Source organism: Eumetopias jubatus, unplaced genomic scaffold (assembly GCF_037043125.1).
Source record: "Eumetopias jubatus isolate StellerSeaLion01/CBP00866 unplaced genomic scaffold, mEumJub1_p1.0 scaffold_10, whole genome shotgun sequence".
Taxonomy (NCBI): Eukaryota; Metazoa; Chordata; class Mammalia; order Carnivora; family Otariidae; genus Eumetopias; species Eumetopias jubatus.
Genome location: NW_028274816.1, coordinates 4413873 through 4440368, shown reverse-complemented (window position 1 = coordinate 4440368; position 26496 = coordinate 4413873). Strand labels below are relative to the sequence as shown.

At 35.1% G+C, this 26496-nt stretch overlaps 1 protein-coding gene across 6 annotated transcripts in view; it reads right to left on the bottom strand.

The window, feature by feature from the left end:
* The window catches only part of PHKB (phosphorylase kinase regulatory subunit beta), a 304253-nt gene that overhangs the window by 218802 nt on the left and 58955 nt on the right, over positions 1-26496 (bottom strand). For all 6 annotated transcript variants that reach the window (XM_088027349.1, XM_088027348.1, XM_088027350.1 and 3 more), the window contains 3 exons: positions 17578-17677; positions 12118-12225; positions 8186-8266 (listed from right to left, as the gene is read on the bottom strand). In XM_088027349.1, coding sequence (XP_087883475.1) covers positions 8186-8266; positions 12118-12225; positions 17578-17677 — 289 coding nt within the window. The remainder of the gene's footprint in view (positions 1-8185; positions 8267-12117; positions 12226-17577; positions 17678-26496) is intronic.

The following is a 26496-nucleotide window of genomic DNA, read 5'->3' as shown; positions in this document are numbered from 1 at the left end:
GAAAGCCGCCAGAGAACAAAAGCCCCAAAAAACTGGTTCCCACTGAGCCCATACCTCTCCACAGGGGGCAGGGCAACTCTGTCCAAACAGGGCTGCCTGAGTAACAGCACAGCAGGCCTATCCCACAGAAGACAGGCTGGGGGAACAAGAGGCCAACAACCCTAAGGTCCCTAGAAAACAGGTGCATCTTAATTGGGTTGTGGTCAATAATTTGGACTCTATACATACCCTCAACCACTCATCAACAGAATGACTAGGAGGAGGAACCCCCAAAATAGGAAAGACTCAGAGATTGACTTATGCAGCAGACTTACAAATGGATGCAGATATAACCAAGATGTCAGAGATGAAATTCAAGTTAGCAATTGTGAAGACAATAGCTAGAATGGAGAAATCAGTTAATGGCAACATAGAGTCTCTAAGGGCATAAATGAAAGCTGAATTGGCAGAACGTAAAAATGCTATCAATGAGATCCAATCTAATCTAGATAATCTAACAGCTAGGGTAAGTAAGGCAGAAGAACGAATAAGTGACCTGGAAGACAATTGAATAGATAAAAAGGGAAAAGAGGAGGCCAGGGAAAAACAACTCAGAATCCATGAAAATAGAATCAGAGAAGTAAGTGACACCATGAAGCGTTCCAATGTCAGAATACTTAGAATCCCGGAAGAAGTGGAGAAAGAGAGAGGACTAGAAGATATATTTGAGAAAATTATAGCTGAGAACTTCCCTAATCTGGGGAATGAAACAAACATTCATGTCCTAGAGGCAGAGAGGGCCCCTCCCAAGATCAAGGAAAACAGGACAACGCTCCAGCACATAATAGTAAAACTCGCAATTCTTAGAACCAAGGAAACCATCTTAAGGGCAATTAGGGGGAATAGATTCCTTACGTACAGAGGGAAGAACATCAAAATAACGTCAGACCTATCCACAGAGAGCTGGCAAGCCAGAAAGGCCTGGCAAGACATATTCAGGGTACTAAATGAGAAGAACATGCAACCAAGAATACTCTTTCTGGCAAGGCTGTCGTTTACAATGGATGGAGAGATGCAGAGCTTCCAAGACCAGCAGAAACTGAAAGAATAGTGACCACTAACCCAGCCCTGCAAGAAATATTAACAGGGGTCCTATAAAAGGAGAAAGATCCCAAGAGTGATATACAACAGAAATTTACAGGGACAATCTATAAAAACAATATCTTCACAGGCAACATGATAACAATTAATTCATATCTTTCAATAATCACTCTCAACATCAATGGGTTCAATGCTCCCATAAAACAGCACAGGGTTGCAGACTGGATAAAAAGACAGGACCCATCCACATGCTGTCTATGAGACTCATTTTGAACCTATAGATACATCCAGACTGAAAGTGAAGGGATGGAGATCCATCTTCCATGTCAGTGGGCCTCAAAAGAAAGCTGGGGTAGCAATTCTTATATCAGACAAATTAGATTTTAAAATAAAGTCTGTAATTAGAGACACAGAAGGACACTATATCATTCTTAAAGGGTCTATCCAACAAGATCTAACAGTTGTAAATATCTATGCCCCCAAAATGGGAGCAGCCATCTACGTAAGCCAACTCTTAACCAAAATAGTCATATTGATAACAATACGTTAATTGTAGGAGACCTCAATACTCCACTCTCAGCAATGGACAGATCATCTAAGCAGAAAATCAACAAAGAAACAAGAGCTTTCAATGACACACTGGACCAGATGGACCTCATAGATATTTACAGAACATTCCACCCTAAAACAAGAGAATACTCATTCTTCTTGAGCGCACATGGAACTTTCTCCAGAACACACCTATACTGGGTCACAAATCAGGTCTTGGCTGATACCAAAAGATTGAGATTATTCCCTGCATATTCTCAGACCACAATGCTTTACAATTGGAACTCAATCACAAGAAAAAATTTGGCAGAAATTCAAACACTTCGAAGCTAAAGACCACTTTGCTCAAGAATGTTGGGGTCAACCAGGAAATAAAGAAGAACTTACACAATTCATGGAAATCAATGAGAATGAAAACACATCGGTCCAAAACCTATAGGAAAAGGCAAAAGCGGTCCTAAGGGGGAAATACATAGCCATCCAAGCCTCATTCAAAAAAATAGAAAAATCCCGAATTCACAAACTAAATCTACACCTTAAAGAACTAGAGAAAAACCAAGAAACAATGCCTAAAGCCACACATTAGAAGAGAAATAATTAAGATTAGAGCAGAGATCAATGAATTGGAAACCAGAAACACAGTAGATCAGATCAATGAAACTAGAAGTTGGTTCAATTAATAAGATCAATAAACCACTGTCCAGACTTAACCAAAAGAAAAGAGAAAGGACCCAAATTAAGAAAATTATGAATGAAAGGGGAGAGATCATGACTAACAGCAAGGAAATAGAAACAATTATTAGAAATTATTATCAACAACTATATGCCAATAAACTGAGCAATCTGGATGAAATGGAGGCCTTCCTGGAAACCTAGAAGCTACGAAGACTGAAACAGGAAGAAACTGACAACCTGAATAGGACAATAACCAGTACCAATTGAAGCAGTGATCAAAAACCTCCCAAAAAACAGGAGTCCAGGGCCTGATGGATTCCCTGGGGAATTCTACCAAACATTCAAAGAAGAAATAATACCTATTCTACTGAAGCTGTTTCAAAAAATAGGAACAGAAGGAAAACTTCCAAACTCAGTCTATGAGGCCAGCATTACCTTAATCCCCAAAGCAGGCAAAGACCCCATCAAAAAGGAGAATTTCAGCCCAATATCCCTGATGAATATGGATTCGAAAATCGTCAACAAAATCCTAGCTAATAGGATCCAACAATACATTAAAAGGAGCATCCACCACGACCAAGTGGGATTTATGCCCGGGATGCAAGGGTGGCACAACATTCGCAAATCAATCAATGTGATAGAACACATCAATAAAGAGGAGAGAGAAGAACCATATGATCCTCTCAATTGATGCAGAAAAAGCATTTGACAAAACACAACATCCTTTCCTGATTAAAACTCTTCAGAGTATAGGGATAGAGGGAACATTCCTCAAGTTCATAAAATCCCATCTATGAAAAACCCACAACAAATATCGTCCTCAATGGGGAAAAGCTGAGAGCCTTTCCCTTAAGACAGGAACACGTCAAGGATGCCCACTCTCGCCACTATTGTTCGACATAGTATGAGAAGTCCTAGCAACAGCTATCAGACAACAAAAAGAAATAAAAGGTGTTCAAATTGGCAAAGAAGAAGTCAAACTCTCTCTTCGCAGATGACATGATACTTTATGTGGAAAATTCAAAAGACTCCACCCCAAAATTACTAGAACTCATACAGCAATTCAGTAATGTGGCAGGATACAAAATCAATACACAGAAATCAGTTGCTTTCTTACACACTAACAACACAACTGTAGAAAGAGAAATTAGAGAAACGATTCCATTTACAATAGCACCAAAAACCTTAAGGTACCTTGGAATAAACCTAACCAAAGACGTAAAGGATCTATACTCTAGGAACTACAGAACACTCATGAAAGAAATTGAAGAAGGCACAAAAAGATGGAAAAATATTCCATGCTCATAGATCGGAAGAATAAATGTTGTTAAAATGTCTGTGGTACCCACAGCAATCTATACTTTCAATGCCATCCCGATCAAAATTCCAATGACATTCTTCAAAGTGCTGGAACAAACAATCCTAAAATTTGTATGGATCAGAAAAGACCCCGAATTGCCAAGGAAATGTTGAAAAAGAAAAACAAAGCTGGGGGCATCACGTTGCCCAATTTCAAGCAATATTACAAAGCTGTGACCACCAAGACAGCATGGTACTGGCACAAAAACAGACATATAGACCAATGGAACAGAATAGAGAGCCCAGATATGGACCCTCAACTCTACGGTCAAATAATCTTCGACAAAGCAGGAAAAAACATGCAATGGAAAAAAGACTGTCTTTTCAATAAATGGTGCTGGGAAATTGGACAGCCACATGCAGAAGAATGAAACTCGACCATTCTCTAACACCACACACAAGGATACACTCAAAGTGGATGAAAGACCTCTATGTGAGACAGGAATCCATCAAAATCCTAGAGGAGACCACAGGCAGTAACCATTTTGACAACGGCCACAGCAACTTCTTTCAAGATACATCTCCAAAAGCTAGTGAAACAATAGCAAAAATGAACTTTTGGAATTTCATCAAGATAAAAAGCTTCTGCACAGCAAAGGAAACAGTCAACAAAATCAAGAAGCAACCCACAGAATGGGAGAAGATATTTGCAAATGACACTACAGATAAAGGGCTGGTATCCACGATCTATAAAGAACTTCTCAAACTTAACACCCAAAAAACAAATAATCAAGTCAAAAAACTGGGCAGAATATATGAAAAGACACTTCTCTAAAGAAGACATACAAATGGCTAACAGACACATGAAAAAATGTTCATCATCATTAGCGATCAGGGAAACTCAAATCAAATCCACATTGAGATACCACCTTAAACTAGTTAGAATGGCAAAAATGGACAGGGAAAGAAACAACAAATGTTGGAGAGGTTGTGGAGAAAGGGGAACCCTTTTACACTGTTGGTGGGAATGCAAGTTGGTACAGCCACTTCAGAAAACAGTGTGGAGGTGCCTCAAAAATTTAAAAATAGAGCTACCCTATGACCCAGCAATTGCACTCCTGGGTATTTACCCCAAATACACAGATGTAGTGAAAAGAAGGGCCATATGCACCCCAATGTTCACAGCAGCAATGTCTGCAATAGCCAAACTGTGGAAAGAGCCGAGATGCCCTTCAATAGATGAATGGATAAAGAAGATGTGGTCCATATATACAATGGACTCTTACTCAGCCATCAGAAAGGATGAATACCCAACTTTTACATCAACATGGATGGGACTGGAGGAGATTATGCTAAGTGAAATAAGTCAAGCAGAGAAAGTCAATTATCATATGGTTTCACTTATTTGTGGAACATAAGGAATAGCGTGGAGGACATTAGAAGGAAGGGAAAAATGAAGGGGGCTGAAATCGGAGGAAGAGAGGAACCATGAGAGACTATGGACTCTGAGAAATAAAAGGGGTTTTAGAGGGGAGAGGGGAGAGGGGATTGGTTAGCCCGGTGATGGGTATTAAGGAGGGCATGTACTGCATGGAGCACTGGGTGTTATATGAAAACAATGGAACATGAATCACCACATCAAGGACTGATGATGTATTGTATGGTGACTAGCGTAACATAATAAAATTAAAAAAAAAAAAAACCCTGTCTCTCTAAGTGAGAGAGGGGGTAAAAAAAAAAAAAAAGAGAGGTAAGAAGCAGTGAGATAAGGTTGTATAGATCTGCTCCAGTCATTGTGGGAAAGCTATCTTCTTTAGCTGTCATATGCTTCATCCCTGGAAATCCTCACTTTTGGGTCACCGGATGGTGTGTAGGTCCAGTGAAGTCCTGGTGTTTTCTTTAGATGTGATACGTGCATCCAAGAGCCCATGGATGGAATCTGGTAGCACAAAATTGGTTAACTGTATCTGATAGAGGTCTTTCTAATGGTGTTGAAAACAGTCTTTCCTGAAGTATTTTTTTCTACTAGATGAAGTCCCAGGTAGCAAATTGTGATGTATAAGTTTTTTTTTCTTTTTTAATTTTATTTTATTTGTTGGTCACCAGGCAATACATCATTGGTTTTTGATGTGGTGTTCCATGATTCATTGTTTGCATATAGCTTTTTATCTCCCAACACCATGCTGTGAAATTTGTTCTACCAAAGCATGGTTATTTTTAATACAAGTAATTAGGCCTTTACAATATTAAAGTGTATCTAATATTTACCAAGAAAAAGAAAAAGAATTACATCTTTTCATATAATGAGTTTACATATGTATTAAAATTTATTAAAAAAAAAACGAAGTGTGACAATATAATATGTATATTACATGTGTGTAATGTGTGTGTGAGCTCTGTATTCTTCAATCCTAAAAAGATAAAGATTTGGGTAAATTAAAAATTTAACAGTAAGGAGAGAAAGAAATGAGTGGTATTCCCACTTCCTTCCCAGGTCTTTGGTTTGCCCTGAGATGTGATGTGGTTGGGAATAAACAAAAGAGACAGGACTATGATCTTGGCATTCAGGGTGTAAGGTACAATTAAAAAACGAAATGGTCCCAAGTTATATCAGCTGTCAAAGGATACATTTCTCTCAAATACCCAGATAAAAGGAATTTCACTCCCTGAAAGATTCTATGCAGGCCCAATTACTGCTTCTCCATATAATTCCTGACACAGTATATTAAAAAAAATCAAAGAAGAAGATGGTGAGCCCCAATAATACATTTTATTATTCTAGGATTTTAAGTGTACATTTAAAGGCCTATTGATATTAGCTACATAAAAATTTTATATCTACAAAATAAAAACGGTAACGGTAAGGAAAAAATCGACAAGAAAAAAAAAAGAAAATAAAGCTTAAGAAGAAAATACCAAACTTGCTTAAATATATTCAAATCATACAAAAAAAAGAATAGAAAAGTTAAAGCAGTATCACATTTTTGAAAACTATCAGTTGCCATCTGAAGATTCTAGTAGATATTCAGAAAGCAAAAAACAAAATGTTAAAAATTAAAAATGAAAATAGAATACCAAACAAAACAATGCTACCACTAAACAAGGCAATTTCACCACCATCAGTAACATTAATGGGAAGTCACTTGCAACTGTCAATGTTAACTGTTGCTTAATATAATGGTTATCATACTATGTTGTGCTGCATACTTCTCCCAGTGCTTTGGAGTTTCTAAGAGAAGTAAAATGGGCTGGTTCTGGGAGTCTTCCTCTCCTTAGTCAGAGTTAAATTCCTTCCATTTGTTTTATGCTTTAGGATGCTGCTTAAATTGGTCTGAAATAGGAGTCTTCCACACCCTCCCCTACCCAAAATCTTTGAACTACCACTACTTCACAATATTATAAAAACAGAACTATTTGGATGAAATAAAAATATGTAATTCTTTGATGAATCAAACAGAAGAAACCATAAGTGGGTATTATTAATTTGTTCTTTACTGTTTATTTGCACATCTAAATAGACTTTACATGGGCACCTGGGTGGCTCAGTCAGCTAAGCGCCTGCCTTCAGTTCAGGGCATGATCCCAGGGTCCTGGGATTGAGTCCCACATCAGGCTCCCTGATCAGCAGGGAGTCTGCTTCTCCTTCTCCCTTTGCCCCTCCCCCTACTCATGCTCTCTCTCTCTGTCTCAAATAAATAAATAAAATCTTAAATATAAATAAATAGACTTCACTTACTATTGAAAAAGCACAACTGGAAGGATGTAAAAGACTAAACTACTAAAGGACAGGACTACATATACCAGTAGCAGAGCACCCTCACTACAGTCCAATGATGATGCAGGTGTCAATTACATGATACATTTGTTCTCCCTGAATGGATCACAGGAGAGAAATAATAACAAGTATATATAGCATACCTACTCTTTGATGGAGTCTCATTGTATGTACCATTTCAATCATAAAAACTTTTTGTTCTTACTGTGGCATATTTGGAAATGTGTCAGCATGTGTGTGCGTCCATGCGTCTGTTCAAGTATTAGTGCCTATGAAAGGAATGCTTCTCATCTTTGGGATATAAATTCTTTTCAGATTTCCTAATAAGAATGTTGTATTTATGTTTTAGAAACATCAAGAGCCTTACTGAGGTCCCACAATAAAAATAATATGATAAAAGTATTTACTTTTAAAAGGATGGGTTATAAAAAAGCAATGATATACAAAAAAGACATAATAACTCTAAGAAAATCTGCAAATGCTATTTTACTTTCATTGTTACTAAAATTTTCTGAAAGTTATGTTTTTATTTCATTCAGATCACCTGAAGCAGAGCTATCATAGATGTAAAGCCTTACAACCAGTCATATATTCCATTCATTTTTAAAGTGCTTTGTACTTTAATATAAAGTACACTTTGCACTTTAATATAAAGATTCTTGCTCCAACATCCAAAATCCAGCATCTGATTATATGAATAAGCCATTTTCATAAAACTAAGTTTTAAAAACTAAAGTTTTAAAAAGTAAAGGAAAAAAATATTCTCAGAGATGAAATTTAGTACTAGAAAATATGGGCAATTCATACCTCATCAGTGTTATAGATAATTTGGAGTCCTGAAGAAATCATTTCCACAAGGTAAAGGAGATAGAGTGATACTGCATTTATCTAAAAACAAACAACATTAAAAGGTTAAAGGAAATAACAAATTCAAGAGCTAAAATTATGTCATTTGCTCTAACAGTGGCAAATAAAAACTATTGCCTTTCCTATTGTGAAATAAAGGAGCTGAGTATTTAGCTCATCATAAAATCCCAGCTTTGAATATAAAACTCTAAAATCCTCAAATTCACTGTAGTGGTTAATACCTGATTAGGGAAATGGCTGCAAATAGAACTGTCAGCAACTGTTTCTATAACATTTGTTTTCTAAGATTTATTTTCAAATTCTGGATCTAAAGTACTCTACTTTGAAGTAGTTTTGCCCCACAGGCAGCTATATAATGTCAATTCATCTCAAATGTATGTAAATGAAAAAGTTATTTGGCAAGTAAGACATTAGGACTTTGCTAGTACACCATAAACAATAGGCAGTGCGTCTTGAAAACAGTATTATTCTGAGAGAATGCAGAATTTATGTAAGCAACTGAGGGACATATTAATTTTAATCAATGGTATAGCATATAAAATATATTTATGAACAAATGAGTTTTATAAGCAAATGAGTCATTTTTTTCTTTTAGTTTGTCTATTAAAGATTGACATTATATGATATAAACAAAAAAAATGAAGACAATAATGTTCACTTTAACAAAAAAAGATTCTCGCAGAAGCCTAAAGGGGATGTATAAATTGTGTCAAGTAAATAAGTAGTGAAAGATAAATACTACAACATAGACAAACCTTGAATATGCTAAATGACTAAAGTCAGTCACAAAAGACCATATGTTATATGATTCCATGTATATGAAATTAACAGAATAGGAATATTCAAAAAGATGGCAAGGAGACTGGTGATCGTGTAGGGCAGGGGGCTTTCAAGGAGATGGGGAATGACTGTTAATGAAGACAGATTTCTTTTTTTTTTTTTAAGATTGTATTTATATATTTGACAGAGAGAGAGAGACCGCGAGAGAGGGAACACAAGCAGGGGGAGTGGGAGAGGGAGAAGCAGGCTTCCCGCGGAGCAGGGAGCCTGATGCAGGGCTCAATACCAGGACGCTGAGATCATGACCCGAGCTGAAGACAGACGCTTAACTGACTGAGCTACCCAGGTACCCCGAGCACAGATTTCTTTATGGGGTAATGAAAATGTTCTGAAATTAACTATGATAGTGGTTGCACAACTCTGTGAATATAATAAAAACCACTGAATTATACACTTTCAATAGGGGAACTGTATGTTTTGTTAATTACAGCTCAATAAAGCTGTTACATAAAAAATAAATACACAGGAAGCAGTTTAAAATTTTTCATTTAGGTAGGAAAATGATAATTTAAGTTAAGATCAACTAGGAAGCACAATGTAATTTTTTCCTGGTGTAATTCTAACCTAGAAGATTATTACCCTCTAATAGCCATGGTGGCTCATGTCTTTCCTGACTCTCTTCCAATCCTTACTGAGTAACTGACAAAAAGTGGGGGCAGAAAATTATTTGTGTCCAGAGAGGCCTTGGACAAAGTGTCCCTGTGCTACCAGGTGTGTTGGATATTTTGCCTAATCATCTTTGCCTTAGATATCTTTGCCACAAGCACTTAACCACAAACATTTTCAGTGTGTACATTTTCTCCACATCACCAACTGGCCATAAGGCAATTTTGCCATAAAAGATTAAAAAAATAATAATAACTGGTTGACAGTTTGATTTGACAGTTTGGATTCATTTCTCCATTAATGTGAAATTCCCACTTTTATATTATATAAATCTTGTATTTTTATAAGTATCTTTTCATAATTCATACTTTCTATATTATATTAAATCTTAGCCCTCATAATGGTCTATACAATGATGCAGATGTTTGAGCCCACATTTCCCAAAGAACTATGGAGTGTCTATGAACAGATATGTGACAACGTGCCAAGAACAAACAAACAACAGTGTAGATGGCATTCACAACGCAATACAAAGTTCACTTACAAATATGCATCCTAGTATTTGGAAAATGATACTCCTCTTAATGAAGGAAGAAATATTAGTGAAAAAAGAAAAAGTGTAATGTCAAATGACGAGACAAATCAACAAGCAAAAAAGAAAAATGTATTACTCTGAACCAAAGACTTTGAAAACAAATGCTTAGGTAAAATTCAAAAAATAAAATCAGCTATTTGCACAATATTGCCATGAATTTACACACATTTTAAATGTATTTAGTGTTCTGTATTTCACAATAAAGTCTTTTTAATTTTGTCATTCATTTTTCATGTTATATCCTTTTTAATGTCTCTCTTTTATTTTTTGTGATTTTATCTTTCAAAGCAAAATTGCCTTACAGCCAATTAGTTATGCGTTGAAAATACATGCAGCGAAAATTCTTGCAGCAAAGATGCATACTGCAAAACTACCTAACACCGCCGCCAGGGCCTGGCAGTGCTGGTGGCTCTCTCAGGAAGCAGAGCTGTCTTGGATGCCTCCTGACTTCTTAGCATTCAAAGTCCGGGGGATGTCAGGGTCTTGTTAAGGTCCAAGTGAGCCAGACACAAAAATACAGGATTCCGGTTTTAGGTTTTTTTAGACTGACATAAACTTTTGAGTGACCCTTCTCAGAACATGGTAGAGAAGAGCTTCAAACCATTGCCAGGCTCACCCAAATAATTTCTTACAGCACTGACACTGGCATGTCAGAAATGACTTCAAAGAAATGTCACTGCTATGGACAGTTATAGCTACACCTCCAAGAGCACTCTGCTCTGACTTAAGGGATGCTTCTGTGAGAAAGTATCATTAAGTGACAAATTGTACAGAAACAGCCAAATAACAGCTTGACCAGCATTTATTTAAAACCTACTGTGAGGCAGGTACTAAGCTTAAATTCCAGGATACAAAAATTTAAATAAGCTGTTATCTTTTGAAAACCCTATTTCAAACAGTAAACATATTTGTCAAAGCAAAAGGTATATAAAACCTAATTATGTTATAATTATAAGGAGAAGGGTGAGCAACTACATATTCATATATACTAAACCTCCAAGGAACTGGCTACAAATAAGTGTAAGAGTTTCTGCTGCATAGAAATGGGGACGCTGTACTTTCTATGACTGGAGGAGTCATACTAAAGTAAGACATTTCAGGTCTCTAGAGAGAGAGGGACTATAAAAAGGACATACTCTTATTTTAGTAAAGAATATATGAATAATAAGTATTCTGTCCTAAAGACAGCAGAACCAAATGACGAACAGGAAGAAAACTCATTAAATAGCATATATAATATCTGTATCCTAAAAACAAGGCAACAGGATGTCCAGCTAAAAGCAATACACAGATGTAAGAGAAAAAGAAGTGAAAACAAAACATAAAATCCTACAGTCATTCTTAACCCAGGTATAAAATTTAATATAATATATAGAGTCCAGAAATGCCTTTTAGAATTACATTTTAATGGTATGCTTATAGCTTCGTTGAAGGTTGATATATCAAAACTGAACTGTCATGTAACAAAAATTTCTGATTTGCAGCTCTATCACTGCCAACTGTCTTTTATTCCATAGTTCCTAAGTGTTGAAATTCTTCTAAATTTGATAGTAAGTACAAGCTTCTTTGAGATAGGAATGATATTATAAACCATCCAGTTGCTCTTTTCTGCTTGCAGATCAAGACCTCTCAGTCTGATCTGATGCTCAATCACAAGAACTAACTCAGCCCTAGTGGCTACCATTTCACTTCCTCATTTTAGGGTTGGTTTTCTACTTCTGTTTTGAACAATTTATGAAATCTACTTTACAAAACTTTTAAATAGCCCCAAGTCTTCTATGATACAGAGTATGCACAGAGAAGAAGAAAACTTATAGTATTCTCCTTTTACCTGAAGATGACCGTACTCCTCATAGGAGAGAACCTCATCTCCTGTGTGCACATTGAATACAGAGTGAAGACAGGTTCCTGGGCGTGGGTCCTGCTTAAACTGCTGGACCTAGAATCAAACACAAAATTCAAATAGTACTACTAAGTCACATTATCATCCAACTTTAGAGATTATATACTATTTTTCTGAAACCTTTAATGAGGAAAGCTCTGGCGTCAAGGCAAAGTACAGAGCAAAGCAGATATGTTACTTTTTCTAAAGAAACAAAACACTGACAAAACTCATATAACTACTAACTTAATAGTTAACATGACTGTTGAATATTTAATTGATGTTTCAAAAATAGCAAATCAAGTACAACAAGGAGCTTGTGAATATGGTAGCAACAGCTTTTGCAACTGTTTTATATTCATTTTATTTTAGTGTCAACTAATAGTTTACTCTGTGGAACAGGATTTCAGGGATTACATCCCACTGTACTGCCACTTGGAAATGCTTCCATTGACGCTCAGTGAAAAAGTGATTCAGACCTCATTCTAATTCAGTTAAGTATTCAAAACTTCAAATGCTATTTCCTTCTCTAAGGATCATAAATTGTAACCTCTGTTCCTATCAACGGGTCTTCATTTCCTTTGCCACATATACTCTCCTTACCAAGGCACCAATTCCAAGAGAACATAGGACATACTTGTACTTACTAACTGCATAAAAAGTTTAACCATTTTAGAATACTAAGTAAATACTAAGTGATCTAACAAACTCCAAGGACCAAAAAAAGAAATCCATCTGCTTTTTCAGGGCCTGTTCAATTCAATTTGGTGAATATTTACTGATACCAATCATATGTCAAGTACTGTGCTGGCCCCTGGAAGTATGAGATGAATAAATACAGAAAAAATACAATAACACACAGCTATATGTAAATGGAATAATTTTTTTCTTTCTTTGAAAATATGTAAGTGATGATAATATCTGTGACATTATGATCTTGCATTGTTTCACTTGGCTAATAAAGCACATAGAACCATATTCTTTTCCTCACCTTCAAATTTCTTTTCATCCTTAGAATCTTACCTCCCAAAATCATCTTCTTTTATAAAGTCCTTTCTGAACTATTCCTTAAATTCCTTCCTCTGGAGTCCACATCAGGGTGCTTATCCTTCAATAATTTCTTTTCTTTTTATTAGTTGTCTGTGTCTCTCACTATCTTATAAACTTCTAGAAGTTACATATCTCAATATGGTAGCCACTAACTACAGACAACTAACTAAATTACAATTAAAGTTCAGAAATTCAGTCCCTCAGTCACACTGACTATATATCAAATATTCAGTAGCCATATATGACTAGTGGCTTCTGCATTGTTCAACACATTAATGCAGAACATTTCTATCATCACAGAAAGTTCATTGGACAGTGCCGTGCTAGACGGCTAATACACCTTTGCACCCCTCTCCACCCCCAAGGGGCCTGGAAATACCCCACAAATACATAGCCTTTCCTATCATTCAAGTCAACAAAATGAAAGCTAGGCCCTACCAGTAGATAATCAGAAATGAGAGGATAAGGATCAAGGTAGGGATGTATATCTTCTATGTATACAGTGACCAAGCCATCAAGTATTAACTCAGAGAAGGTGAGGTTATTCCTTCTCAATATCTGAAACTGCGGCCACAGTCTTAGACAACACAAATAGAAATCAATGTGGTCACTCCTTTCACACTATTATCTCAAGGTGTTGTCTGGGCTCTGAGACAAAAATATGGTTAAGTTAAAATACATTCTGCCTATGTGATAAAGATCTAAAAGGATAAGGTTTTATCAGTTTAATAAAATTATTGCTACAGTTGACAATGCAGTGTTTGTCATTTGTCTTCAAGACACACAAGTACCCAGCATGAGAATTTATATTCAATCGTGCCAGGGGAAAAGCAACTATTAAATGCTTAAAGATACTCAAATGGGAAATTATGTAACTATGCTTTGAGTCTTATAGCTGTTAAAAGACAAATAATATAAAATTTCGGAAAAAAATAAGACCCAAACTATAGAAGTTTTGAAAATTAATGGGGCATATTTTATGTGAATTATAGACTACTATTCTTGAAATCAGTCAAAAATAAGGGGACATCAATCAGTATTTTATATGTCTGGCATCTGGCAAGTAAAAATAAAGAATGATTAAAGCAAAATTTTCTAGACCAAAAAAAAAACCTAGAATAATGTTTTCTCTGCTTGCATTTTATTTAGATTTTTTTTCCTGGAAACTTAAATAATTATGAATAAACAGCTTATCATTTAGGAAAAGGTGAGAATTTTATCAACCATTCTTAATTTATAACCTAACATAGCATTTAGGTATGAAAAATCATCTCATAAGGGAATTCTGGAAGAATAAATTTTATAAAATTTTAATGATTTATCATGAACTAGAAACTACTCAGTAACATTTCAGATGAATAAATTTTTTATGTAGATAGGGACAGCAACATTCATAGTCCATTATAAACGAAATCTGTGCCTTCCAAACTACTGAATGCACATTAAATTTATTTTGAAAAATTCTGAATGCTTCTCCTTAGGGAGTATTAGAAAATAGAGTAAATGAGAGAATAGGTATATGAACATTTAGAGGTAAAACAAAAACAAACAAAAAACCCTAATATGAATAAGTGGCAAGACAATAATAAAAATCAGATTGCTCTACACTCTGCTAATCAAGGACAACTCTATCCACTCAAATGTATAACGAATTAAAATATCTCTTTTATATAGTATTTTCAGAAAATATGTCAAGAAGCATGTCATGATTTTACTTCAGAAGACAAAGAAGATGAACCTTAGGGTCAAACAGCAAATGATTACTACAAATATGCTTCACTTTAGTTTTAAGAAAAGGGCAAAGGATATATATTTCATATTTTAAAATATGGTAACATTCCCTACTGCTGTAGAATCATGAAGGAAATTGTGAGCATCAACGAGGTGAAGGTTTGGTAGGAGGCAGTGAGCTGGATATGTGTGGTTAAATCTAATCTCAGAGTCCTTCCCTCACAGTCATATATGAATTATGATAATATCCTCCATTCCTACTCTAGAAAGTTATGGGGATCAAGAAAGATTACAAGGGTGCCTGGTGGCTCAGTCAGTTAAATGTCCGACTCTTGATTTCAGCTCAGGTCATGATCTCAGGGTTGTGAGATCAAGCCCCATGTCAGGCTCCGAGCTAGGCAGCCCTGCTTAAGATTCTCTCTCCTTCTCTCTCCCTCTGAACCCCCCACCAAATCACACACATGTCCATGCATTCTTTCTAACAACAACCACCAAAAAAAATCACAATAAAAACTGCTTTAAAATCTGTAAAACCCTATAATTTGTGGTATGCATAAATACCTAATCCTAATATAATCCATACCTTCTTACAACTCACACTTATTTTAATTGTCTAGCCTCATAACTAATAAAGGAAAGAAATACTAATCCTTTATAATTTAAGGAATTCAAGACATCTTAAGTCCCATTCAAGGTGTATTCAAAAAGAAAACATAATTGTGAAGATTGGTCAGAGAAAGACAAATACCATATGATCTCACTCGTATGTGGAATTTAAGAAAAAAATAAATAAAACAGACAAGCATATGGAAAGGGGAAAAAGAAAAAAAGGAGAAAGGGAAACAAACCATAAGTGACTCTTCATGACAAAGGACAAACAGGGTTGATGGAGGGAGGTGGGGGATGGGCTGGATGGGTGATGGGCATTAAAGAGGGCACATGTTGTGATGAGCACTAGGTGTTGTATGTAAGTGATGAATCACTGAATTCTACTCCAAAAACCAATATTGCACTGTATGTTAACTAACAAAATTTAAATTAAAAAAAAAATTGTTAAGACTGGTAAGGTTGAGTGATTATTTAGAAAGGGATATTAACAATTGGTTAAATAAGCCACAAGGAACTTTTTGTATCATCATTTCCTTCCTTTTGATAAACAATTTTACTACTTTAAGTCTGTCAGCTTATTTAGTAAACATGAATTCATGGCTCTCACAATGCTTCCTTAAGAGAAAAGTTAATTGACAGACATTAGGCGTTCATGAAATAATAAATGTGAAATAAACAGTAAACTTCTCACAGTAAAATTCTCAGGAAAAAAAAATTTAATCATAATTACTTCAAATATATGACATACTGGTTTAATTCAAGTATACCAATATGACATTATTTCAACAAATCAAAAACCTATATAATAATAATAAAATTATAAAATAACCTTTATAATTTGCAAATAATGATTTGCAAAGTCAAATCTCAGCAGGCATCTATAGGTTTGTTACATTTCTGGTGAACAAATCTACTTTTTCTGCCAAGTAACCCTTTCTTGTTGCCACATTCTAAGGGCAAAATATAATTTTTTTTTTTAGCTTTGACTTCAGATACAGATCTTAAGAAGAAAATGTACGATCACAAAAATTTACTGTAATAATCACAAGATAAAAACATACAAAATATTAAGTGATCAAAACTGCATGCATAATTACTGATTTGCATCTTTGCTCATGAATCATCAAACATGGGGGTGCTCTTGGGGACCTATGATAAACTCACTGATGTATATGGACACTTAATATGTTAGGACCTGGGGACACAGGGATGTAGGTAAGTTGGAGAAATATCACATTATATTTGCACAGTTTTATAGTTTTCATTATGTATATTATTTTAATAAAATACATAATAATTGCTGATTATGTATATTATTTTAATTTCCACAATAACCCTGTAAAATTCGCTATTTTCTAAGCCAATAATTCCTGTCCTTTCTACATGTAAATGATGAAGTATTTTTAAGCTGAAGTTCAGGGACGCCTGGGTGGTTCAGTTAGTTAAGCAGCTGCCTTTGGCTCAGGTCATGATCCCAGGGTCTGGGGATCCAGTCCTGTATCTGGCTCCTTGCTCAGTGGGGAGCCTGTTTTTCCCTCTGCCTGCCATTCCCCCTGCTTGTGAGCAAGCATGCTTACTCTCTCTCACTAAATAAATAAAATCTAAAAGATAAATAAAAAATAAATAAAAATAAACTGAAGTTCACTTAAGTCAGGGCAATCACACGTGCAAAAGGAATTTTGATAAGGATTTTCTTAAACAATATAATATTCATTAGAATTATGGATATTGTAAGGTTCCTGAGAAACTGAGTCTTTATCAAGCAAATACCAGATGCAAAATACAAACAAATTGAAGCCTAAATAACAATTCTCAGTCACCTCTCGCTTAAGGTGTTTCTTCAATTTCAGTATTTCAAACCCTGGCCTGGTAAGGTAGAGGCTGTTTTAACCTATCTAGACAGCCCTAGGATGTGGCTTTACCTTTTGAAAGTACATTCTTCTTCAGAAGATGCTATTGCTATACTGGTTAAATTAATCCTTCAGAATGATGTGAGAATTCCAGTCTACAGTGTTTTACCTTATCGGCCTGACGCATATAGCAGTAGAGAATTCCTCTCATACATTTTATAGCGGAGTGCTCCAGCTCATGGGTCCTTCCCTTGTCATCATCAATGCGCCTGGGTGAGAGAGATAACTCATGAAACAAATTGGAAATGCATTTGAAAAGGAAGCAGAGCTTTCGGTAATTAAGTATTTAACTATCTGACTAATCATATGTTCTGGCGACATCTACTAATTCTGTAACAGTGAAACTCCATTTTCCCAGCAGATGTAGAAATGCTGCAATAAATAAAAAAATCCTATGATGAAACTTGTGTTGCTTTCACCTTCTTTTAAGGAAATAAGCCAATTGCTTCAGAAATAGCATACAATATTTCTACATTGACTTGGCTGAAACTTTAAAGGATATCCTATATTGGAAAAATCTACCAAAAGATTTTTTAATTTGCTGTTACAGAGTAGAGGCAATTTTTAGTATCAATCCCTTTAGGTTATGCAATGCCCACTTGGATTCAAGGCAACACAGATTAAGGTAGGCACATGTCTTCTTTGCTCTACCATGTGATTAATTATGTCAGGGTGGGCACTTTAGTCCAGGATGTCTTCAAATAAACACACATCCAGTATGACACATAATGTATTTGGGCACAGTTTTATACTCTTGGTTCTTAGTTTAAAATCAATCAACCATTGTTTATATTGTTTGCTTTTAAAAAGAAAAAAACAGCTAAAATCTAACTATTAAGCAAATTTAGATGTTCTTCTCTCCTTAAGTTCCTTTTTCACCACGGATCAAAAAGTAATGAGATTAACCCACTACTGCAATTGAAAATAAATTGTTCATTGTTTCACTAAATCTTAATGGAAATATCTGGCAATCATCCACACTTGATAAAAACCATCACTCTCTCCTTAAAAAGTATACTACAATTAACTCCTCTTCCAACTGCAGACCAGTACTAGAAGGAATAATGATCATTTTAACATAGCACTGTCAATGTCAGACAAAAGCAAGGTGTCATTCGAACATTATTCCTCCCTTCATATGCAGGCACTACAGTACAACTACCAATATTTTGCTCTATGCTATATTTTTCTGTCTGATGAGCTGCACAAGTGTTTTAATAGAGGCAAATTATGGCATAGGTAACAGTGGACCAGGCATTGATACATGAAGGAAACAGCAAACTTAGGGTAGAACGAGCTCAATGAAATCTGATTCCAAATCCTACTTCATCTAAAAACAAAAACAAAAAAAAATCAAGTTTTCCCAAAACTGTTTTTAAAATCATTCTGTGCCCTAATTTCAACAAGCATTTAACCAAACAAAAATATTTCAGAATAAATCACCCACTAAAAGAGTTCTTCTATTGTAATGAAGTTCTCCTATTTCTCCATTCTTCTACAAATAAAATAGAAACCAGAAGAATATTTCTCTTCTGAGAAAGTAAAAGAAGAGTTGCATGTGAGTAAAAACATTTAGGCCACCAATCTATATATATTACCTTTTCAAAGATGTAAAGTGAATCTGATGACCCAAAATAATTCCTCTATTTTCTACCAGGATCTGGCAATATTCTACTCTCTTTAACAATCTCTGTGGATGTCAACTCAAGTTTTAATATGATCTGAAGAATACTTTTAACTTTAAAAAAATGAATAAATGAAAGAACTTTAAATTTAATCTGTGAATTTATTGATGACAAGTTATGTGTGAGTGTTGATCAGATATTTCTACAATATGAAGTCTTGCTACTTTATCTAAACTACAATTTAATACTTATAAATACAAACCAGTAAAGAAACCAGACACTTGAATCCTATCATCAGTGTATTATTTCCCTATGAACAAGCTTAAAGGAAAATAAAATCAATATTTTATGGTAGAAATAGTCATGAGACCTGATTGTTTACCAAAACTAGCTAGGGCCACCTATTACACTCAACTTCTAAAACAGCTATAAATCTGACACTAGAAGGAAATAGGCTGATTTTCTGTAGGAAGTCCACTCTCTCTCCCTTGGACAGTGCTACAAAGATAGCTCCTCAATGTCTGCTGTTCATTCTCATTTTTCCAAGATATACACATATATATATAAAAATATATATATATATTTAGACAGTCTACACAAACTCTTTCAAGTCAATACTCTTCAAAAAATCACTCTTCTCAAATATAAAAAGTAAACTAAATTCCATATGTGAACCCTAATTTAAAGTCATATTTTTTCTAGAAATTATATTAGAAACAAAAAATGAAAAAAACACTACATAATACCTTTTAATATAGCATAAAGTATAGAATTGAAATTCATTTAACAGATTTTGTGTAACTGAATACGTTAGAAACAGTTTTAAACTGAACCATGTAAACAAAAATATAAATATATATAAAGAAATTAATTATAATAATAAAATATAAATATGTATAATTATATTAATTACAATAAATATAGAGTTATAATTTAATATAGTTATAACTTTAAATAGTGGTACATTGGGAACTGCAACATGATATATAAATATTTTATTTTTTTTAAATTTTTTAAATTAATTAATTTTGAGAGACAGCAAGAGCATGAGCGGGAGGGGCAGAAGGAGAGGGAGAGAGAATCCCAAGCAGACTCGACATTGAGTGCAGAGCCAGATACAGGGCTCAATCCTGTGATCACAACCAAAGCCAAAACCAAGAGTCAGACGCTTAACCAACTGCACCACCCAGGCGCCCCTATAAATGACATTTTAAAAAGTCAAACACATTATTCAGTTTTTCTTCCCTCCTTGAAAATAAAACAAAATTATAAAGTGGAACTGTAATATTATATCCAAAAAAACTATTTCAGGGTCCTGGGATCAAGCTGCACATTGGGCTCCCTGCTCAGCCAGGAGCCTCCTTCTCCCTCTCCCCCGCTTGTGTTCCCTCTCTCTCTGTGTTTCTGTCAAATAAATAAATAAAATCTTTAAAAAAAAAAAAAACTATTTCAAAGTGTATTTTTGCAAAGAAATCACCTCATTGTCTCTAATACTAAAATACTGAATATCTAATTAATTAAATAACACAAAATTATACTCTTACATGCATATAAAATATAAATGTGCATAAAATCTTTTTAAGCTCTCAGTACACACATACACAAATCCAAAGAGATGTGAGGTTTCATGAGATTGTTAATAAGACCGAAACCAATGCAATGAGAAAAATCAAATTACAGTTTTTAAAAATTAATTTTATACTATGCATTAACAAAAAGAGATATATATAAGTTTCTGAAGATAAAACATTGACAGCTTAATTTTTCAGGAATTCTCTCTAATGTAGCCTGTATCACTTCATTGTCATTAACAAGTAGAATTAGAAACAAAACTTCTATTAATTTTACATAGAAATTCTCTAAACAAATCCTCACGATTTAATATTGCAAAAGTAAGAAGGGCTTTAATAATTCTGTGATAAGTATGCATACATTTCTCCAAAAGGGAAACAATTCACTTGCTAGTAATACAAAAAAATGTAATGCTTTATACACATAAGAAGATAAATTATCCAGGGAGTTAGTACATACACAGTATGCCTACAAAGAAAGGACTTGAAATTCTCTATCAAATGTTTGAAGTTTTCTGGGAAAAGGCCTATATGCTTATACTTTTTACAGCAAAATTCCCCCAAAATTTTATTTAAAAAATTTCAGGTCTATATAAAAACTAAAAGGATGTTACAATGAATATACATTTTAAACTTCACCTGGATTCCCCAGTTACTAAAATTAGCTTGCATTCTCCATAATTTATTTTCTGTACTTTTTGAAAGGAAACTACAAAAATCATCACCCTTCTACATTTCAAAAATATGTCTTAAAAACAAGGACATTCCCCTATACATTATTATTACATACAAAGAATTTAATATTGATGCTAAATTATCTAATATATACACTATAACAAATTTATCCAATTATACTCAAAATATACCTTTTAGGATTTTAATGTATGATCCAATCAAGGATTCGATTTGAGTATCATTTATTTTTTGTTTACTAATTTAATATTTTTTTTCTTTTTTTAAATCAAGTATAATTAACATACAGTGTTACATTAGTTTCAGGTGTACAACATAATGATTCAACAACAAATGTTACTCAGTGCTCATCAAGACAATGTACTCTTAGTCACCTTTATATATTCCACCCATGTGGCAAACACCAGTTTGTTATCTGCATTTAAAAGTATGTCTTTTCTGGGGCGCTTGGGAGGCTCGGTTGGTTAAGCAACTGCCTTCGGCTCAGGTCAAGCTCCCAGGTCCTAGAATGAAGCTCCGTATCAGGCTCCTTCTTCAGCGGGGAACCTGCTTCTCCCTCTCCCTGTACCTGCTACTTTGCCTGCTTCTGCTCTTGCTCTCTATCAAATAAATTTAAAAAAAAAAAAAGTACATTTTTTCTGTTTGCCTCTTTCTTTTTCATTTTTTTTGTTTCTTAAATACCACATGAGCAAAAATCATATGGAATTTATCTTTCTCTGCCTTATTTTACTTTGCATTATACCCTCTATTTTCCTACATGTTGCTGTAAATAGCAAAATTTCATTTTTTTACAGGTGAGTAATATTCCAGTGTGTGAGTGTGTGTGTCTCACACACATATACATCTTTATCCATTCATCAATCAATAGACACTTGGAACATTTCTAGGTATGGAAACAATGGTATTGTATATATGGCATTGCCAATGTTACAATAAACACTGGAGTGCATATATCTTGCTGAATTAGTGTAGTCATTTTCTTTGGCTAAACACCAAGTAGAGGAATTACTGAATGATATGGTAATTCTATTTCACATTTTAGAGGAACCTCCATAATGTTTTTCACAGTGGCTGCACCAATTTGCATTCCCACCAACAGTACAAGGGTTCTTTTGTCTCCACATGTTAACACTTATAATTTCTTCTTTTTTATTTTAGCCATTTTGAGAGGTGTAAAGTGATATCTCATTGTGGTTTTAATTTGCATTTCCCTGATGATTAGTGATGATGACCTTCTTTTCATGTGTCTGTTGGCCATGCATTTATCTTCATTGGGGAAAAAGTCCATTCTGAACTTGTGCCTACTTTTAAATTTAACTGTTTGTTTTTTTGTGTTAAATTCTTTACATTCTTCATATATTTTGGATATTAATCCCTTCTCAAATTAAATATATCACCTGCAAAAATGTCCCACTCATAGGTTGCCTTTTTGCTTTGTTGCTGGTTTCCATTCCTATGCAAATGCTTTTAACTTTAGTGTAGTCCAAATAGTTTAACTTTGTTTTTGCTTCCCTTGACTGAGGAGACTTACCTAGAAAAATGTTACTATGGCAATTTTTTAAAAACCTTCTTGCCTATATTTTCTTCTAGACGTTTTATGGTTTCAGGTCTCACATTTAGGTCTTTAATTAATTTTCAGTTTATTTTTCTGTATGGTGTAAGAAACTGGTCCAGTTTTCATTCTTTTGCATGTACCTGTCCAGTTTTCCCAGCACCATTTACTGAAGAGACTGTCATCTCCTGATTATACATTATTGTCTCCTTTTTTGCAACTTAACTGACCATACAAATATGGGTTTACTTCTGGCCTTTCAATTCTGTTCCATTGATCTGTGTGACTACTGTTGTGACACTACCATACTGTATTCATTACTTCAGCTTTGTACTGTATCTTGAACTCTGCTATAGTGATACTGCCAACTTGTTCTTCCTTCTCAACACTGCTTTGGCTATTTGGGGTCTTTTGTGGTTCCAAACAACTTTTAGGATTATCTGTTCTAGTTCTGTGAAAAATGTTGTTGGTAATCTAATAGGAATTGCATCAAATCTATGAATGCTCTGGGTAGTATGAACATTTTAACAATATCGGTTCTCCCAATCCATGAGCATGGAGTATTTTTTTATTTGTTTCTCTCATCTTCACTATTCTTCAGCAGTGTTATAGCTTTTGGAGTACAGGTCATTTATCTCCTTCTTGGGTTTACTCCCAGGAATTTTATTCTTCCTTGTGCAAATATAATTGGGATAGTTTCCTTATTTTTTCTTGCTGTACTTCATTATTAGAGTATAGAAAGTCAATAGATTTTTGTATATTAATTGCATATTCTAAGATTTACTGAATTCATTTATCAGTTCTAGGAGTTGTTTGGTAAAGCTTTAATAGTTCTTGTTTACTATATATAGCATTTCATTAACAAATAGTTAAAGTTTTACTTCTTCCTTTCCAATTTGGATACCTTTTAATTCATTTTTTTGACTAACTGCTGGGGCTAAGACTTCCAGTACTATATTGATTGAAGTGTTGAGAGTGGACATCTGTGTCTTCTTCCAGATTTGAGAGAAAAAGCTCTACTCTTTTAAAGAATGAATGGGTCATCTGACAAACAAAATCAAAAATTACATGCAACAAATGAAAATGAAAATAAAAACATGGGGTGTCTGGGTGGCTTAGACAGTTAAGTGTCTGCCTCTTGGATGTGGCTTAGGTCATGATGTCAGCGGTGTGAGATCCAGTCCTCTGAAGTCAGTGTGGAGTTGGAGATTCTCTCTCTCTCCCTCTGCCCCTCCTGTTCATGCTCTCTCTCTCTCAAATAAAACGAATCTTAAAAAAAATGAAAATACAATGGTTGAAAATTTGGGGGATAGAGCAAAACCTGTTCTAAGAGGGCCAACGATAGCAATGTAGGCCTACCTTAAGAAAAATTTCACCATCTATGAAAAACACACAGTGAATATCATTCTCAATGGGGAAAAATGGAGAGCTTTCCCCCTAAGGTCAGAAACACGGCAGGAATTTCCACTATCATCACTGCCATTCAACATAGTATTAGAATTCCTAGCCACAGCAATTAGACAATAAAAAAAAATCAAAGGCATCCAAATCGGCAGAGGAAGTCAAACTCTCACTCTTAGCAGATTATATAATACTGTATGTGGAAAACCCAAAAGACTCCACCCCAAAACTGCTAGAACTCATACAGGAATTCAGTAAAGTGGCAGGATATAAAATCAATGCACAGAAATCAGTTACATTCCTATACACCAACAACAAGACAGAAGAGAGAGAAATTGAGGAATCGATCCCATTTCCAATTGTACCCAAAACCATAAGATACCTAGGAATAAATCTAACCAAAGAAGCAAAGAATTTGTACTCAGAAAACTATAAAATACTAATGAAAGAAATTGAGGAAGACACAACAAAATGGGAAAACATTCCATGTTCATGGATTGGAAGAACAAACATTGTGAAGATATCAATGCTACCTAGAGCAATCTACACATTTAAAGCAATCCCTATCAAAATACCATCCACTTTTTTCAAACAAATGGAACAAATAATCCTAAAATTTGCATGGAACCAGAAAAGACCCCAAATAGCCAGAGGAATGTTGAAAAAGAAAAGCAAAGCCAGTGGCACCACAATTCCGGACTTCAAGCTCTATTACAAAGCTGTCAAGACAGTATGGTACTGGCACAAAAACAGACACATAGATCAATGGAACAGAATAGAGAGCCCAGAAATGGACCCTCAACTGTATGGTCAACTAATCTTCGACAAAGCAGGAAAGAATGTCCAATGGAAAAAAGACAGTCTCTTCACAAAACGGGTGTTGGGAAAATTGGACAGCCACATCCAGAAGAATGAAACTAGACCATTTCCTTACACCACACACAAAAATAGACTCAAAATGGTTGAAAGACTCAATGTGAGACAGGAGTCCATCAAAATCCTAAAGGAGAACAGAGGCATCAACTTCTTCGACCTCAGCCACAGCAACTTCTTCCTAGAAACATCGCCAAAGGTAAGGGAAACAAGGGCAAAAGTGAACTATTAGGACTTCATCAAGATAAAAAGTTTTTGCACAGCAAAAGAAACAGTCAATAAAACCAAAAGACAACCAACAGAATGGGAGAAGGTATTTGCAAATGATATATCAGATAAAGGGCTAGTATCCAAAATCTTTTTTTTTTAAGATTTTATTTATTGATTTGACAGAGAGAGAGATAGCGAGAGCAGGAACACAAGCAGGGGGAGTGGGAGAGGGTGCAACAGGCTTCCGGCCAAGCAGGGAGCCCGATGCGGAACTCAATCCCAAGACCCTGGAATCATGACCTGAGCCGAAGGCAGACGCTTAACGACTGAGACACCTAGGGGCCCTAGTATCCAAAATCTATAAAGAACTTATCAAACTCAACACCCAAAGAACAAATAATCCAATCAAGAAATGGGCAGAAAACATGAACAGACATTTTTCCAAAGAAGACATCCAAATGGCCAACAGACACATGAAAAAGTGCTCAACACTGCTCGGCATCAGGGATATCCAAATCAAAACCTCAATGAGATAACCACCTCACACCAGTCAGAACGGCTCAAATTAACAAGTCAGGAAACGACAGATGTTGGCGGGGATGCGGAGAAAGGGGAACCCTCCTACAATGTTGGTGGGAATGCAAGCTGGTGCAGCCACTCTGGAAAACAGTATGGAGGTTCCTCAAAAAGTTGAAAATAGAGCTACCCTATGACCCAGCAATTGCACTACTGGGTATTTACCCCTAAGATACAAATTTAGGGATTTGAAGGGGTACGTGTGTCCCTATGTTTACATCAGCAATGTCCACAATACCAAACTATGGAAAGAGCCAAGATGTCCATTGACAGATGAATGGATAAAGAAAATGTGGTATATATATATACAATGGAAAATTATGCAGCCATCAAAAGGAATGAAATCTTGCCATTTGCAATGACGTGGATGGAACTGCAGGGTATTATGCTGAGAGAAATAAGTCAATCAGAGAAAGCCATGTATCATGATCTCACTGATATGAGGAACTCTTATCTCATGAAATAAACTGAGGGTTGCTGGAGCGGGGCGGGGGTGGGAGGGATGGGGAGGCTGTGTAATAGACATT